The sequence below is a fragment of the Rhinolophus hipposideros genome (genome assembly GCF_964194185.1).
Source record: "Rhinolophus hipposideros genome assembly, chromosome: X".
NCBI lineage: Eukaryota > Metazoa > Chordata > Mammalia > Chiroptera > Rhinolophidae > Rhinolophus > Rhinolophus hipposideros.
The window spans coordinates 99,176,247-99,192,718 of record NC_138046.1 but is presented as its reverse complement, the minus strand read 5'-3'; the positions used below and the strand labels follow the sequence as shown (position 1 = coordinate 99,192,718).

Here is a 16,472-nt window from a genome sequence, read left to right as displayed (position 1 = left end):
ACACAGAGCTAAGGGAATAGATGGGAAAAGACAAGTTAAAACAATGTAGAGCTTACTGTTCTTACTGAAGTTTATGAATTTCTCTTAAATAAATGCTCCTTGGATTATTGCAAGCTTCTGGTTAATATCTAGAGTTCTGAAAATGTTGATTTTGCCAGTTTTTGCCAGTGTTGTCACTGCTCTCGTGGAGGACTGGATTTTCAGAGGTCCTAGTTTCACCATTTCCACTAACATCACCTGGACATTAATTACATATTTAACATACACTTGTATCTTTCTTTAGGTTTTTTAGTGTTTGGTCCTTATCTTCCATTAGAAACTGAAGCATTTGTTTCCTTTTAAGATATCTTTTAAAAATCATGAGCTGAACAGACCTCTGACTACTAAGAAGACTGAATCATCGGTTAAAAATTTATCAACAAAGACTAGCCAAGGAACAGATAGCTTCACTGGATAATTCTACCAAATCTTAAAGAAGTAATGCCAGTCCTTCTCAAACTCTTCCAAAAAATTGAAGAGGAGGGAGCACTTTCAAACTCATTTTATGAGGACAGCATTACCCTGATACCAAATCTGGACAAAGAGAGTATAAGAAAATAAACTAGTATCCAGTATCCTTGATGAATATAGATGCAAAAATACTCAACAAAATACTGGCAAACTGAATTCAACACTACATTGAAGGATCATATGCTATGATCAAGTGGAATTCATCCCTCTGATGCAAGGATGGTTCAACATTCGCAATCAGTTAATGTGATAAACCACATTAGCAGCATGAAGGGTAAAAATATAACACTATCATCCCAATAGACTCAGAAAAGGCATTTGATAAAATTCAACACTCTTTCATGATTAAAACTTTCAAAAAACTAGGAATAGAGAGAAATTTCCTGAACATAATAAAAGCCACATATAAATAGCCCATAGTAACATCGTACTCAATGGTAAAAAAGTGAAAGCTTTACTATTAATAGCGGGAACAAGGCAAGGAGGCTTACTATCACCACTTCTACTCAACATTGTACTGGAAGTCCTAGCCAGAGAAGTAAGGCAAGGAAAAGAGATAAAGTACATTTACATTGGAAAAGATAAAGTAAAGTTGTCCCTGTTTGCAGATGACATGATTTTATACAGGGACAACCCTAAACTCTCCACCAGAAAACCTGTTACAACTAATAAATTTATACAAGTTGCAGGATACAAAGTCAACATGTGAAGTTGTAGTGCAATGCATTACTCACATATTTATGGTGATACTGGGGTAAAGGAACCTTCCCTGCTGACAGTCATATAAAAGTATAGCACATACAGTTACGTACACTACATAATACTTGATAATGGTAATAGATGACTATATTACTGGTTTATATATTTATTACACTATGCTTCTTATCATTATTTTAGAGTGTACTCTTTCTGCTTATTAAAAAAAGTGTACTGTAAAACAGTATGCTGTGTTATACCAGCAGCAGCCTCATCCATCTCGTTTTTACCATGTCTATTAATTGCATCATTTTCTCTTGTGTGTGACTTAATCTCATGTCGTTTTATACAGTAACCTGGTGTACAAGCTTGTAGCCTAGGAACAGTAGGCTATACCATGTGGCCTAGATGTACAGTAGGCTATGCCATTTAAGTTTGTGTAAGTATACAATATTTGCACAATGATGAAATCGCCTAATGACATATCTCTTAGAACATATCTCCATTATTAAGTGACACATGACTACATCTGAAAAGGAAATTAGGAAAACAGTCCCATTTACAGTAGCATCAAAAAGAATAAAATTCTTAGGAGTAAACTTAACCAAGGAAGTGAATGACTTGTACACTGAAAACTACATGACATTGATGTAAGAAATTAAAGAAAAAATAAACAAGTCTAAAGCCTTCCCATGTACATGGATTAGAAGACAATATTGTTAAAATGTCCATACTACCCAAAGTGAGCTACAGATTCAGTGCAATCCCCATGAAAATCCCATTGGCATTTTTTTATAGAAATAGGAAAACAATTCAAAAATTCATATGGAACCACAAAAGACCCCAAATAGCCAAAACAACCTTGAAACAGATGAAAAAAATGAAGCATCACACTTCTTGATTTCAAAATATAAAGCCAGTACAGTAATCAAACAATGTGGCCTGGAAAAATGACAGACATATAAACCAATGGAATAGACTAGAGAGATCCCAAACAAATCCACACATACACGGTAAACTGTTATTTGACAAGGGTGCCAAGAATACACAATGGGGAAATGATAGTTACTTTCATAAATAGGGTTGGGCAAACCGGATATCCATATGCAAAAGAATGACATTAGTCCCTTACCTTATACCCTAAACAAAAATCAACTGAAAATGAATTAAAGACTTAAACATAAGACCTGAAATCGTAAAACCTCCTACAATGAAAAAACATAGAGGATAAGCTTCATGACATTGGTCTTGACTGATTTCATGGATATGACACCAAAAACACAGGCAATACAGCAAAAATAGACAAGCGGGACGACTTCAAACTGAAAACTTCTGCAGAGCAAAGGAAACAAATGAGTGAAAAGAAAACCTATGGAGTGGGAGAAAATATTTGCAAATTATATATTTGATAAGGGGTTAATATCAAAAAAATATAGGGAACTCCTACAACTTAATAGCAAAAAATTAATGTCCCAATTTAAAAATGGGCTAAGTCATAAAACAGGTATTTCTCCAAAGAAGACATATAGATATCCAACAGGTATATGAGAAGGTGCTCAACATCACTAATCATCAGGGAATTGAAAATCAAAACCACAATGAGATACTACCGCATACCTGTTAGGGTGGCTATTATCTAAAAACAAAAGACAACAAGTAGTGTTAAGGATGTGAAGAATCTCTGATTTTTGTACACTGTTGACAGGAATGCAAAGTGGTGCAGCCACTTTGGAAAACAGTCAAGGAGTTTACTAAAATTAAATATAGAACTACCATATGATCCAGCAATCCCTCCTCTGGGTACTTATCCAAAGGATTTGAAATCAGGACCTTGAAGGAGATATTAGTACTCCCATGTTCATTGTGACACTATTCACAGTAACGAAAATATGGAAACTTAAATGTTTATCAATAAATGAATGGACGAAGAAAATGTGATATATATTAACAATGGAGTATTATTCAGCCTTAAAGAAGAAATAAATCCTGCAATATATAACATGATTGAATCTTGAGAACATTATGCTAAGTGAAATAAGCCAGTCATAGAAAGACAAATTCTATTTGATTCTACTTACTGTGTTTCCCCGAAAATAAGACCTAGCTGAACAATCAGCTCTAATGCATCTTTTGGAGAAAAAATTAATATAAGACCCGGTCTTATTTTACTATTATATAAGACCGGGTCTGATATGATATGATATATGATATGATATGATATGATATGATATCCGGTCTTATTTTACTATAAGACTGGGTCTTATATACTGTTATATAAGTATATAAATACTTGTAAAATAAGTATTTTTCATAAGTACTTATAACAATTTTTTTATAAGTACTTTTTCATAAGTACTTATAAAAAAGTATTTTTGATAAGTACTTATTTTTATAAATACTTATAAAATAACTATTTTTAATAAGACCCGGTCTTATTTTACTATAATGTAAGACCGGGTCTTTATAATGTAATATAATATAGTATAATGTAGACTGGGTCTTACATTAACTTTTGCTCCAAAAGATGCATTAGAGCTGATGGTCCGGCTAGGTCTTATTTTCATGGAAACGGTATATTAGAGATCTAAAATAGTTGAACTCATAGAAAAGAAAGAGAATGGTAGTTTCTGGGGGTTAGGGGAAGAGGAAAATGAGGAGTTGCTAATCAATGTGGATAAAATTTCAGATATGCAAGATGATAAGATGAGATCTTTCTGGAGATCTGCTGTACAACATTGTGCCTATATATAAAGATATTCTAATGTACCCTTAAAAATCTGTTTAAATGGTAGATCTCATGTTAAGTATTCTTATCCCAATAAAATAAAAGTTACTTTAAAAGTGGGAACAAGAGATGTTATTCTACATCTGTGTTTCATATAACTAACAATTCTTCTAGTCACTTGTTTTGAAACAAAACCAAACCTGGTAGACCAAATCAGTTTCTTTTTGGACAACTTTCAACAGTGCCATTTTGGTTTTCAACTCAAAATCTGTTTTTCCACACTAGAGAAGACCCCTTTGTCTTAATTCTGGTCTAGTCTCTAGTTTTTTCACATGGCTTCCCACGTATGTGATTCCAATTATTTTATTAATATAACTTCTCATCCCCAGGTCACAGGAGCATTAGAAAGCCAGGGTAATAAGCAGCACAGAAAGCAGTTTGCTTCCTTTCTCCCAGCCTCTTGAGGAATGTGGGTCTCTAATTGACTTAAGATTTCTTCCAGTTCCACCTGGTGAGATCTTGTTCTTTGGGCTATCCTGTAGCATCTGCCATTTTCTTCTGGCAGGCATTGGTGATTGATTATACTTTCGTGCTGCCATTTTCTCCTTTTGTAATCTGACTGTGGAGTAAGCCTTTTTTTATCTGAAGCCATGGTCGGGGCCTTTATGTACCCTTCTATTTCCTTTGCCTTGTAGATGCACATTTTGCCTTTATTATCACCACAGGTGGGGCAGGTGTACTCTAGCTAGACCCTGTTTACTGGCCATCTAGAAGGGCTGCTTTATATTCTCAGTGCTTTGAAGAGTTTTAGTGAGGTGGTTTTACTTTCAACTCTGCCTTCATTGTCCTTTCCTCGGACTGCCACAGGGACAGAGGCTGGGGATGTGATACCGTGTTTCCCCGAAAATAGGACCTAGCCGGACAATCAGCTCTAATGCGTCTTTTGGAGCAAAAATTAATATAAGACCCAGTCTTATTTTACTGTAGTAGAAGACTGGGTCTCATGTAACGTAACATAACATAACATAACATAACATAACATAACATAACATAACATAACGATATCATATCCGGTCTTATTTTACTATAAGATCTCGTATAATATAATACCCGGCCTTATATTAATTTTTGCTCCAAAAGATGCATTAGAGCTGATTGTCCAGCTAGGTCTTATTTTCGGGGAAACATGGTATTACAGGTGACTCACAGTGGTCTCTCAATCTCCAATTCCTTCTGAATCTGAATCAATGTTCCTGAATTGAATTTGTCTGTCTAGACTGTTACTCCCCTTAGATAGGCGTGTTCTTTATTCTCATGGAAACAGCCTCATGTTTCCAAGCCTGACACCCAGGGTGCACAAACCTTAGAAATTTCTCAACATGAGAATCCCTGCTGCATGAAAACATAGAATTTTTCTGGTAATGAGCTTCAGGAAGTAAGGATATTGACAGCTAACTTTTTTAAGCAGACTAGAATAAAGGAGCAGCAAGAAGGTGCTTGAATAAATAACTATGAAGATTTTTTTGTTTTTTGAAAAAGTCTATACTACTAGTATTTGTCTCTAATTTAAAGCATCTGCTTCAGTCCTATTATAGTTTATGTGCTATAACTAGATAAGCATACCAAATGTCATTTCCAAACTATTTTTCTGTTTAAAAGGGTATTATAGTAACTTACCTGCTATTCTTCCTAATTATTATTAGTTATGAAGCAGTATTAGGATTGTAACCTGTTGTATGTGCTGTTTGGGCCCATCCAGATTCCCATGACTGGACTTTTCCATCCATCTGTCTCGTGTGGGTGTTACCTCTTGATAGGTTATGTCTTTCCCCTTCAACAGAGGATAGCGTTTGGTTGAAGGAAGATGTCTCATGTAGAGATGCCTGGGTGTTTAAGCTTCACTACTACCACGGTCTCAGGTGGCCCTGTTCTGCTTCCCTCTTTATTCCTGAGAGCACTCCCTCAGTAAATCACTTGTATCAGAATTTTGGGGATGCTAGTGTTTTACACATGTAGAAATCTAAATAAAATACCCACAACTGGCTATGGTATCAACAGAAAAGGCAGGATAAGAAACCTATTATAGCTTTTTAGAGAGTTCATTGAGCTATGTGTTCTCTCTTTCAATAATATTCTATTAGCACCTGTTGTGTTAACTTAATGTCTTACTCCATTTATTAGCATGGTGTTATATAATAGCTTTAGTTTTGTGTGTGAGGAACAGTACATAGGATACTGTGCTTAGGTTTAAAACAAAGTTTCATCTTTTATTACCTCTGTTTAGAACTCTGAAAATATAGAATACATCAAATAATTTTCTGTATTCTGAAGTTTATTTTGTAAGAATAATTAGGTTTCATTATGTATTTCTGTGTATTTCTTCTCAGTTTCTACTGTGTGTGGTTCTGAAAGAAATAGAATAAAGCTAGTTCAGCTAAAGCTTCCATTTGCATTTCTATACAGAGCTTCTCCTTTATGTCTCTATTAGCATTTCTATTCAGATGAAATGGACTGGACAATCTAGAAGGAAATAAGAAACATTTCCTTTAACTTTTCTTTCAGTATGGAGCTGAGCCCAAGTGGTCAAATCTGTGGGTTTCCTCCTTAGGATCCCAACCTAACTCTTAAAAAATTAAACATGCCTATAGCACGTTTATAAAACTTAACATCTCAGAGGCAGTTATGTGACCTCATCTTCATAATTCTTATACTAAGGAGTTGATTTGCTCCTATTAAGGCACAGAAAACAATAAAAAGAAAGAAGTCCTGTTCCACTGTTTCCTTAAGGTATATGTGTGTTTCCATAATAATGAAAATCTACTTTAAGGAGACTTGCTCTATTTTTAGACATAGTGTACTTTTGAAAGATTTTTATTTCAGTGACTCTTCATTACATGTCTTAAGTTCCTTGGCAGGATAAGTCCAATTTCTGGGCAGTCTATTCTGCTCCACTGAGCTGTAACTTCATAGTACATTTTAATATTTAGTAAGGTTTAAACTATGTAAATTTGTTTTTTTTTTGTGTGTGAACTAATCTAAAATATTTAATTTTTTTCCATTAGATCATCTTGGAAAATACACAGCTAATATTCCTCTGCGTTTAAATGATAATCCATTTTGCTATCAAACATTACATCTGGTTGGAGAGGTAAAATCACCTACATTATTGTTTAAACCTCCATTCATATTTTTCACCCCTGTTCCTTTGGATGTAACAGCTGTGATGGATATCACCATTTTACCTCAAAGTTATTTCAGGTAAATGCTTAATGTGAATTTACCATATTTTCCTTATGTACTTTTTTGTTTGTATTTGTGTTTTATGAGTCATGAGCAATGTCTGACTTGTTTCTATAGTTGGAACAAAGTATTACAGTGTTTAACTGTACATTTAAGTTAAAAACACAAATAAAATCCCATTTAGTTATCTCATAATTAGTCATTTAATTTTCTTATAAAAATTTTTGATCCGTCTCCCTTCACGGTATAAGAAGCTTAAAAACTCAGTGTATTAATTTTCTATTGCTGTGTGACAAATTACCACAAACTTGGTGCCTTAGAACATGAATTGGTTATCTCACAGTTTCTTTGGGTCAGGAGTCTGGGTCAGTTCAGTTGTATCCACTGCTCACGGTCTCAGTAGGCAGAAACCAAGGTGTGGGTTGTAGCAGCAGTCTCAGCTGAGGCTCGGTTCTCCTCCAAGCTCTCTAGTTGTTGGTGGAATTTATCCTTGTGGTTGTAGCACTAAGACGCCATTTTCTTGCTAGCTGTTGGCTGGGACCACTCTCAGATCTTACAGGCCACCCTCAAGTCCTGGCCTTGCGGTTCCTCCTCATACCGTGATACTTTACTCATCCAAAGCAGAAGTAGACCATCTTTGTGACTTCTCTGCCTCTGACCTTTAAACCTTATTTTAAGATCTCCTGTATTTATCTGATCTACCCATGGTAATCTCCCTTTTGCTTTATTCAAATTCATTTGACTAGGGACCTTAATTATATATGGAAAGTCCCTTTATCATTGCCACGTAATATAACTTAATCACCAAAGTGGTATCTCATCACATTCATAGGTCCTGCCACCGAAGGGTTGGTAATTATACAGAGGTTGTACATGAAGAGACAGGACTCTTGGGGGCCATCTCGGAATTTTGCCTAACTCGTGCATACACTTAATTGAATGCAATGTTTTCATAAAAAATTATAAACAGCCCAAACCCCAATACTATATTGGTCTACATACCGTGTTTCCCCGAAAATAAGACCGGGTCTTATATTAATTCTTTCTCCAAAAGACGCATTAGGGCTTATGTTCAGGGGATGTCATCCTGAAAAATCATGCTAGGGCTTATTTTCCCGCTAGATCTTATTTTCGGGGAAACACGGTACATTGTGTGCCCTCACACTACAAAACAGGTAGATTGTGTGTGTGTGTGTGTGTGTGTGTATTTAATTGATGGGCTTCTGAGAAGTATGGTAGGTCTCCAAAGGGCTCCAATCAAATCAAACCAAAAAAAAAAAAACATACTTATAAGCTGAAAGCAGAGGAGGAGTGGTGAACTGTAATACCATGCCAAATGTAGGCTTGTTTTTCAATCTCAGGACAACTTCAAGGTAGGAAAATTTAATCTCAGATTCCTGGATTAATCTGGGAACAATGGAAGAGGCTAAAATGGTTCCATATGAGTAAGCCCTTCTATCTATCAGCAGAAGCAAGCAAATCTTCTCTAGCTCAGTGGTTCTGAAACTTTAGTATACATTAAAGTCACTTTTTAAAACAGGTTGTTGGGTCCCATTCCCAGAATTTATGGTTCAGGAAGCCTGGAATGAGATGTAATCATTTGTACTTCTAATAATTTTCCGGATGATACTGATGCTGCCGAGCCATGGACCACACTTTGTGAACCTCTTCTCTAAATGAAGCCATCCTCCATTTGGGCCCCTATTTCAATTTCCACATATTTCTACCAACCAGACGTGAGCACAGTATCAGGCATCACAAAATTCACATGGAGGAAAGACTATAATTTAGTCAGCACAAAAAACCATCTTAAGATTTAGACTCTTAAGTAATTCAGAGATTGGAATTATCAGATACAGAATATAAATAATTTATTTTTAAAAGATAGCATTATAAAAACTTAGTAATTAACATGGGATTATACAATATATATTTGAAAATGAACCAAATATAACTGAGAAATTTTTATTTAAAAGTGTATATGGTAAAAATGTAAGGGCATCCACTAAACCTAAGATTGTATAAATAAGCGACAAGCGGTAGAGAAACAAAACTTCAGTTAACTTGGTAAGAGAAAAAGACTCATACTTTAAAAAGTAAAAGAAAACTAAAACAAAAATGGTGGCAAAATCTCTAAATAGTTGGGTAATACAATAAAATGTAAATAAATTACTCTAGTTAAAAGAATGTTATAGTAAATAAGAAAAAAATTAAACTGCCTATTAAAAGGAGTATATATGAAACATAAGGACAAAGAAAGATTGAAGGAAAGTAGGGTTTCTCAACTTCAGTACTGTTGCCATTTTGAGGAGGATAATTCTTTTCTGTTGGAGGCTATCCAACATTGTAGGATGTTTAGCAGCCTCCTTGGTCTCTCCCCAATAGCACAGCTCCCCAGTTGTGACAGAAGAAAAATGTCTCCACACATTGCTACGTGTCCTCTGGGGAGCAAAACCACTCTCAGTTGAAAATCAGCAAAGTAAAATCTTAGCAAAAGATATATCAGCGTATGTCAATGGTATTGTAATAGCTATGTAGGATGTCAGATGGGTATTAGACTTGGGGGGATTATCACTTTGTAAAGTGTGTAAATGTCTAATCGTTATGTTGTTTTGTACACCTGAAACTAATTTTAAAAACAGAAGAAAAGGATATCAGCACAACCAAAAGAAAGCTGGGTAGCAGTATTAATTTCAGGTGTGGTAACCTTTAAGAGGTAAAACATATTTTTAATATAGAAAAGTCATTAAATATAAAAGATGCAGCTCACCTGGAAACTATCAGAATTCTAAAATTCTGTGTGCAATTAGTTTTAAAATATATAACTCCCAAATTAAAATAACAAGAAAATTGACTAGTCCTTCATCACTTAGGATATTTCAACACATATCTCAATTATTGATGAGTCCAAAAGACAAAAACATTTGTATGGATAAGGAGGATTTGAGCAAGATATTTAAAAGCTTCACTTACTTGATACTATATTATTAAAAACACTAAAACTAATCTTCAGATAGTATTATAAAATACCAAACCTTGAAATTAGAGTGCAAGTTTTTCTCAATCATACCTGGGATATTTACAAAAACAAAGTGTATCATTCTATAGTTCAGGTTTAACAAATTTTAAAGAGTTGATATCACATAGAATATATGCTTTGATAATAATGCTAAACTAAAAATCAGTTAAGCACATATTAACAAGATCTCCCATACATTTGGAAATGTTAAAAAAAAAAAAACTTTTATAGAGAGTCAAAGAATATGTCTTATTGAATTTTGCAAATAAAGAATTAAAATACTATATATCAAAACATGAAAACATTTATTGAGAGTCATGTATAATACAATCAAATACTGTAAGCAGTGTTTGAATATTAGAATTGAAGACTCAAAACAGCCGATGTGACTTCTATTGTTTTTGTTAGACAAACAGGCCTGCATGTTTGTTAAAGTTAACTGCATCTGTTGTATTAAATAAACACCAAAGTTCCAGTGGTTAAGCAAAAAATAAGTAAGTAAACAAACTTATAAAATGCAGCAAAAATGGTACTTAGATGGAAATAAATATTTTTAAATACTGATATTAGACAAAAAAATGATTTGAAGTAAATTAAACCAAAGAAATGTAGAGGGAAGATAAAATGAAAAAGAATAGAAGTTGAAGGATAGAAAACAAATATGTAGACCATAGGCTCACTGAAATTAACAGGTGGTTCTTTGAAAAAACTGATACAATGGACATGAATACAGTGAAGTTGATGAGGAACAAAAAGAGAGAAGCCCAACTAAATGATATTAGGAATAATGGGGCACAACCATATATCCAGTGGAGAAAAATGAGGTGATATCGTTAATAATTGGGCATATTATTGTAAATGTTTGTTGTTTTAATTTTTCTATTGTTCCAAAACACAGAGGAAAACACATTTAAAGCCAGTTACTTGCATGTATTTTGAGCTAAGTATTTTTGTTTTTACATTTTAAACAGCAACGCAGTGTTATCCGTGAAGAGTCCATCGGCAAGATTTCCTGATGGTAGCGAGGTCATGCAATTTTTTTCTGTGACGTTTCCGGGAGGCAGAGCCATCCCAGGCTCCCCCAGAGGAATTAACGCTGAGCTCTCCTGCCACATCAGTTTCAAATCATCTAAACCTGTGTCGTTTTTTACCAGTGTAATTTTCTGTGATAACATAGGTAACAGGTAAGATATTTTAATGTAGGTTCTTCTGTATCTGACAGCGAAGAATAAAAGGTTTATAGTTTGCACTATTGTAAAATGTTAAAGGAGAGACATCTGAAATAATGACTTTGGATATAAAGATTTTCTGAAAGTTCCAAATGCATTGTTGCTCTGATGAGAAATAGCATAATAGTAGTCACCAGCCTAATATTTGGGTCCAGGCAGTGTGGGTTTGAATCCTGGCTCAGTTAACTTTGATGAAGTTACTGAATCTTCTGAGGCTCTCAGTTTCCTCATTTGTTAAATGGAGATAACTGATCTTATCTGCGATCATGAGAATTTCATTGAGTTAATGCTTATTGAGTAATTGGGCAGGAATTGGGCCCAAGGAAGTGCTAAATACGTATTAAATGAAAATCAGAAACATCAGCATAACGAGTTTCCACACAGTATGATTTTGTTACACGTTGCCTTAACAGTCTCAGAGAAATTCAAATACATCTTGCTGAAAGAATGTTTTTTTGGATTTCTTACCACTTAGGACCAGAAATTCCACTTTATATTATACCCTGAGATGATTTCACTCACCAAGTGACAGGAGGCCAATGCTAGAGCAATAAAGTTTGTTAAAAATGTTTATAGTGAGAAGCAGCATAGAGTAAATTGTACACTAAAGATTAATGTCAGTATGTTGACTCTAGGTGATAATTTATTAACTTTTAGTGGGGTGATTACTATGTAGTATCTTCATTCCTAGGCAGAGGATTGATTGATGTGTTAGGAATGAGCCAGGAGAGAAACAAGTGGTGCTGGAATGTTGCATCCAAGCTGATGTCCAGAACGTCGTGCATGGAGTTCTCCTGAACTCCAGCTTGCATGTCTCTTTCTTGTAGACCCTGATGCATAAAATCTGTTAAACCTCTCAGACGCCCATTTTTCTCTTGATGCTGATAGTCCATCTTTTGTTGACATTTTAAAACAATTTAATGGCGTTACTTTAGGCTCCTATGAAGCACTGAGCTTCGTGACTCTGTCCTGGGAGACATTCTGTACATTACTAACCTTATCCATTAAAGTTTAACTTTCCTTTGCTCTAGTCCATTAAAGTCATACTCTGCCCAAAGTACTACGTAAGGACCACCTTGGAACTCACCAGTAAAAATAATGAGTAACGTATCCATGAATATCATAAAGCTAATGAAGTCTCAGACCACATTAACAGGATGTGGAAGGAAATAGATGAACTGGATGGCTTCTAGTGTTACTGGGCTGTGATACTGTTCCTTGACTCTTGTCTTCTCAAGGGAAAGAATTCAGTCGAGAGACAGCGTTTTTGTGCAGGTATAGGGTAGTAAGTTTATTAGTAAAGGCGGATACACTCCAAGATGTGGAGCGGACCAATTCCAAGAGAGGGAAAGGCCTCTCTTTACATTCTGTGAGGGTTTTTATCTCTAGGGGTAGAATTGCATTCCCCCTCTCCCTTCTCTTTCTCTCTTCCTCTCCTGCTGAGGTGCCCAGTCCTCCCTTTTGGTTCTCAAGGCAGTTTCTGTCAATTTTCTTTTTCGGATTTGTTTGAGAAGCTCACTAAAAGGGTCCTGAGAAGCAGGATGTATACTCTGAAAAGTGGGATGTCTTCCTCCCTTCTCTGACTTCTAACAACACATCGCTTTGATTTAGGGGTATGTGTCAGCCTGGAATCCTGCTGGGCCAGTAAAGCATCAGTGCCCTAAGTGAGGGCAGACGCAAGGGGTCTGGACCCAAGTAGGAGCTGCAACAAGTGGCCTCCTAACTGGGGCTAGGTCTCTCCTCCTGCTCCTGTCTGTTTATCTACCTATCCTGTCACTGGAACAGGGGTATAACTGCCTCTAAGAGGAGCACAAACAGACTTCACCAGTGCGGTGAGGTCTGGTCAGCAAATGGGCTGGTAAGAAGACCTGAAAACAGCCTCTAGAAGGAGGAGGGTGCTGTATTTGATGATTTTCTTGTCTTTCTTTTTTGTTGTTGTGTGATTCCTTTTAGCCTCCAGACTTATTTGCTCTTACCTGAATTACACCGCCCTTCTTACCTTACTTTCCACTAAACTCCATTTCAACCCTCAGCAGGCTTGGCATAAAGTAGAGCTATCAGAACTAATTTAGAAAGTTTGAAAATCATAGATGGGCCACAAAAGGCTTTTTCATGCACCCAGATGAACAAGGAGCCAAATCCTGAGCACTTTCTGGAACCATAATACTGGCAAATTCTTTTCCTGATGTCTTGTTAACTCCTTTTCTAGTTTCTAGTGTGTACAATCATCTTCCTTCTCTTCTCAACTCTCCAAAGCTGTCCTCGCCCTTCTCTCTCTGGGCATTCCACCTCTAATCCCATTGTGATAAATGAGATCTTCCAGCAAGAAATTCCTCAAGAGCTTCGCTTTCGCCTCAGAATTTTTCTTGGGAATAAGTTTGGCTCTTTCTTTGCTTTTCATCCATTTGTTATTCTTGTAGGTAATCCTTGTGTGCTCTGCCCAAGAGTTTGAATAAGCAAAGATGAAATAGAAAGGGGCCCTTCCTTGATGGAGGTCAGGGTAGTCAGCAAGGGAGACTCTAAATAAGTTTTTCATGTACTCTTTGGTGCCAACAGAGGCAAATAGAAAATGTAACACAAAAGGAGTCCTGGGTGCTGGGGAAATCGGGGATGGCTACATAGGCTCCTGAATTAAATCTCAAAGGACAAATTACACTTGCCAGTGTTTGTCCTTTATTGAAGCCTTTTATTGCTCCCGGTGTGTTCATATTGAAGTACAGTAAAAAATGAAACACTCATTCCTGCATGCTTTGCTTTCCTTTTCTTATATAAGACCATTTCATACTGTGGTTCCCCTGGGGCGGCTAACATGCTTGGCATTGAATTTTGTTTCCTTCTTTAGACTTTGTCATATTTGGAATGGTTCAACTGACCGAACACTTAAAATTATAGCTGCTATTGTTCCTGCTCATATGTCTGCTGCCACTGATAATGGTCCCCTGTCCACTCATGTGCCCTCAGTTCAGAGGATACACACCCTGCTTGTCTTTTCCCCAAATTCCCAGGAAATCTGGGGCTAGAGGTTGTGTATATCCAAGGAAGGGGTGGTGATGTGGGTAGAGTATTACAAGTGGTAAAAACATGTGATAGGTTTGGAGGCTGAAGCAGCCTCGTGTTTGGAGCATAAGTTTTGGCGTTTGTGTTTTGATGGTGGTTGGCAAGGCAGAACTGAGAGATGATGCTAAAATTGCAGCAGTAGCAGGTTAGGAGAGTCTTACATGCTCTGCTATAGTATCCATGAGTTCAACATAGAAGGAGCACCAGCATTTCATTGTGGAAATCAAAGCTTGGATAAATACAGGAAGCAGGAGGTCAGTGGCTATTAATTATACAGGTCAGGTCCTAGGTCGTAGGCAAAATATCATGGGATCCACACAACAGCCCGGGAGGTGGATGCCTTTAGATCTTCATCTCTATTTTACAGGAAAAGTATCTAAGGCCCACAGTGGGAGATAACTTGTCCAAGTTCACTCGGATAGTAAGTGGAGGAGCCAAGAGTTTCAATGAAATTTCCATTTCCAAAGATTATGTCCTTAGTAGTCACCTTGTTTTAACACCACTTAGATTGTATAGAAGCGTGTAGAAATTTTTATTGTACGTGTACTTTTTTGAGAGTAACACTGTCATATGTCATATATAAACTTTGCAAAGAATAAGAAAAAGAGATGGTATATTTTCCTCTTTTCCTGCTGCTTTACATTTCTGTCTCTCTTTCTGTCTCTCAACACACACACACACACACACACACACACACTATTCCATGTTTGACATATAGTAATGATAGTAATTAAAGCCTACCCAATAAAAACTGGGATAGTATTTATTTTTATTGATAATGCTAATTTATTGATGAGACAGAAACTCATAAATTGTCTCCATGGTTATAATATAAATGAGTGAATGTTTACAGTTTTACTGGAAGAGTCTGTGTTACAACTACCATCAGTAAACTCTACAGAAGATGATTTTTACTTAAATTTATTATTATACCACTCTTTTAGGTATTTTACATACATACAACTCTCTTTAGGTATTTTAAAATAATAGTGTTGGCAGAAGGCTTCAAATCAATGTAATAAATTGAAATCCAGTATCAAAGTAACTGCTAAAATGTTCCTTTGAAAGTACGTTTCAAATCAATAAAATTTCAAAGTGGGAAACACATATTCCTTATAAAATTAAAATATGTATTTTCTTTTCCTACAAAAAATTAAAGAAGCATATGTTTATTGAAGTGCAGTATGTCTTGTTTTAGAAGTTTATGGTTTTATGAGGGATTTTTGTGTCTGTTTATAAAATAGTTTAAGCGATATTAAGAATTGCTTTTGAGGAAGTCAAAAAATACAATAGAAAAAAAAATAATTCCTTTCATTGCTGTTACGAATCATCAACCCCTATTCTAGGTTACCTTATTATCTTATGTCCTCATCAATTCAGCTATTTTCTTCCTGACTTCCCTTATTTTCACTTTTGGTATATGAAGTAATAATGTAGGGGCAGGAATTCTGTTATCATGGGGGTGAAATTGCTTCAGATAATCTCCAAATCATTTATATTGTGTTTCAGAATTGAAATTTGTTCTTGTGTTTGCAGATGTATATTATCTGGGAATTTACACAGAGATCAAATAGATTAAGAGGTGCCAGAATGTTGTAATCCCTTATTTTGCATCATGATTTCCATTCTAGGTTGAAGAAAAGGGAACGTTATATACTGAGGGAACTTGTCATTATGAGAATGAAGTCTTGCCACTTGCTCTTGTTTTACAAGTTCACTGTCTGGTACTTTACCTAGATCTTGCAAAGAATGAAAGTTGTGGCTTTCGGTGATTAACTTCATAGAAATCCTAAGAATGCCAAAACCAGCTTAATATTTTCCTATGATGAACCCCAAACATAGGGTTTTGTGGAATCAAGGGTTGATTTCAACTGCATGTTCCAGGTAACCAGGAAGTTAACATGGGTTGATTTCAAACTGCATGTTCTATGTAACCAGGAGGTTAACATGAGTTAGCCATGCCTCATTGTTAAAACAGCCAACACGAGCTGAGAGT

The 16,472-nt window shown here is 35.8% G+C and overlaps 1 protein-coding gene across 1 annotated transcript in view; it reads left to right on the top strand.

Annotated features, from left to right (window-relative positions):
- The window catches only part of CFAP47 (cilia and flagella associated protein 47), a 365,678-nt gene that overhangs the window by 108,360 nt on the left and 240,846 nt on the right, over positions 1-16,472 (top strand). The window contains exons 25-26 of the mRNA XM_081043051.1: positions 6,994-7,189; positions 11,162-11,374. Coding sequence (XP_080899177.1) covers positions 6,994-7,189; positions 11,162-11,374 — 409 coding nt within the window. The remainder of the gene's footprint in view (positions 1-6,993; positions 7,190-11,161; positions 11,375-16,472) is intronic.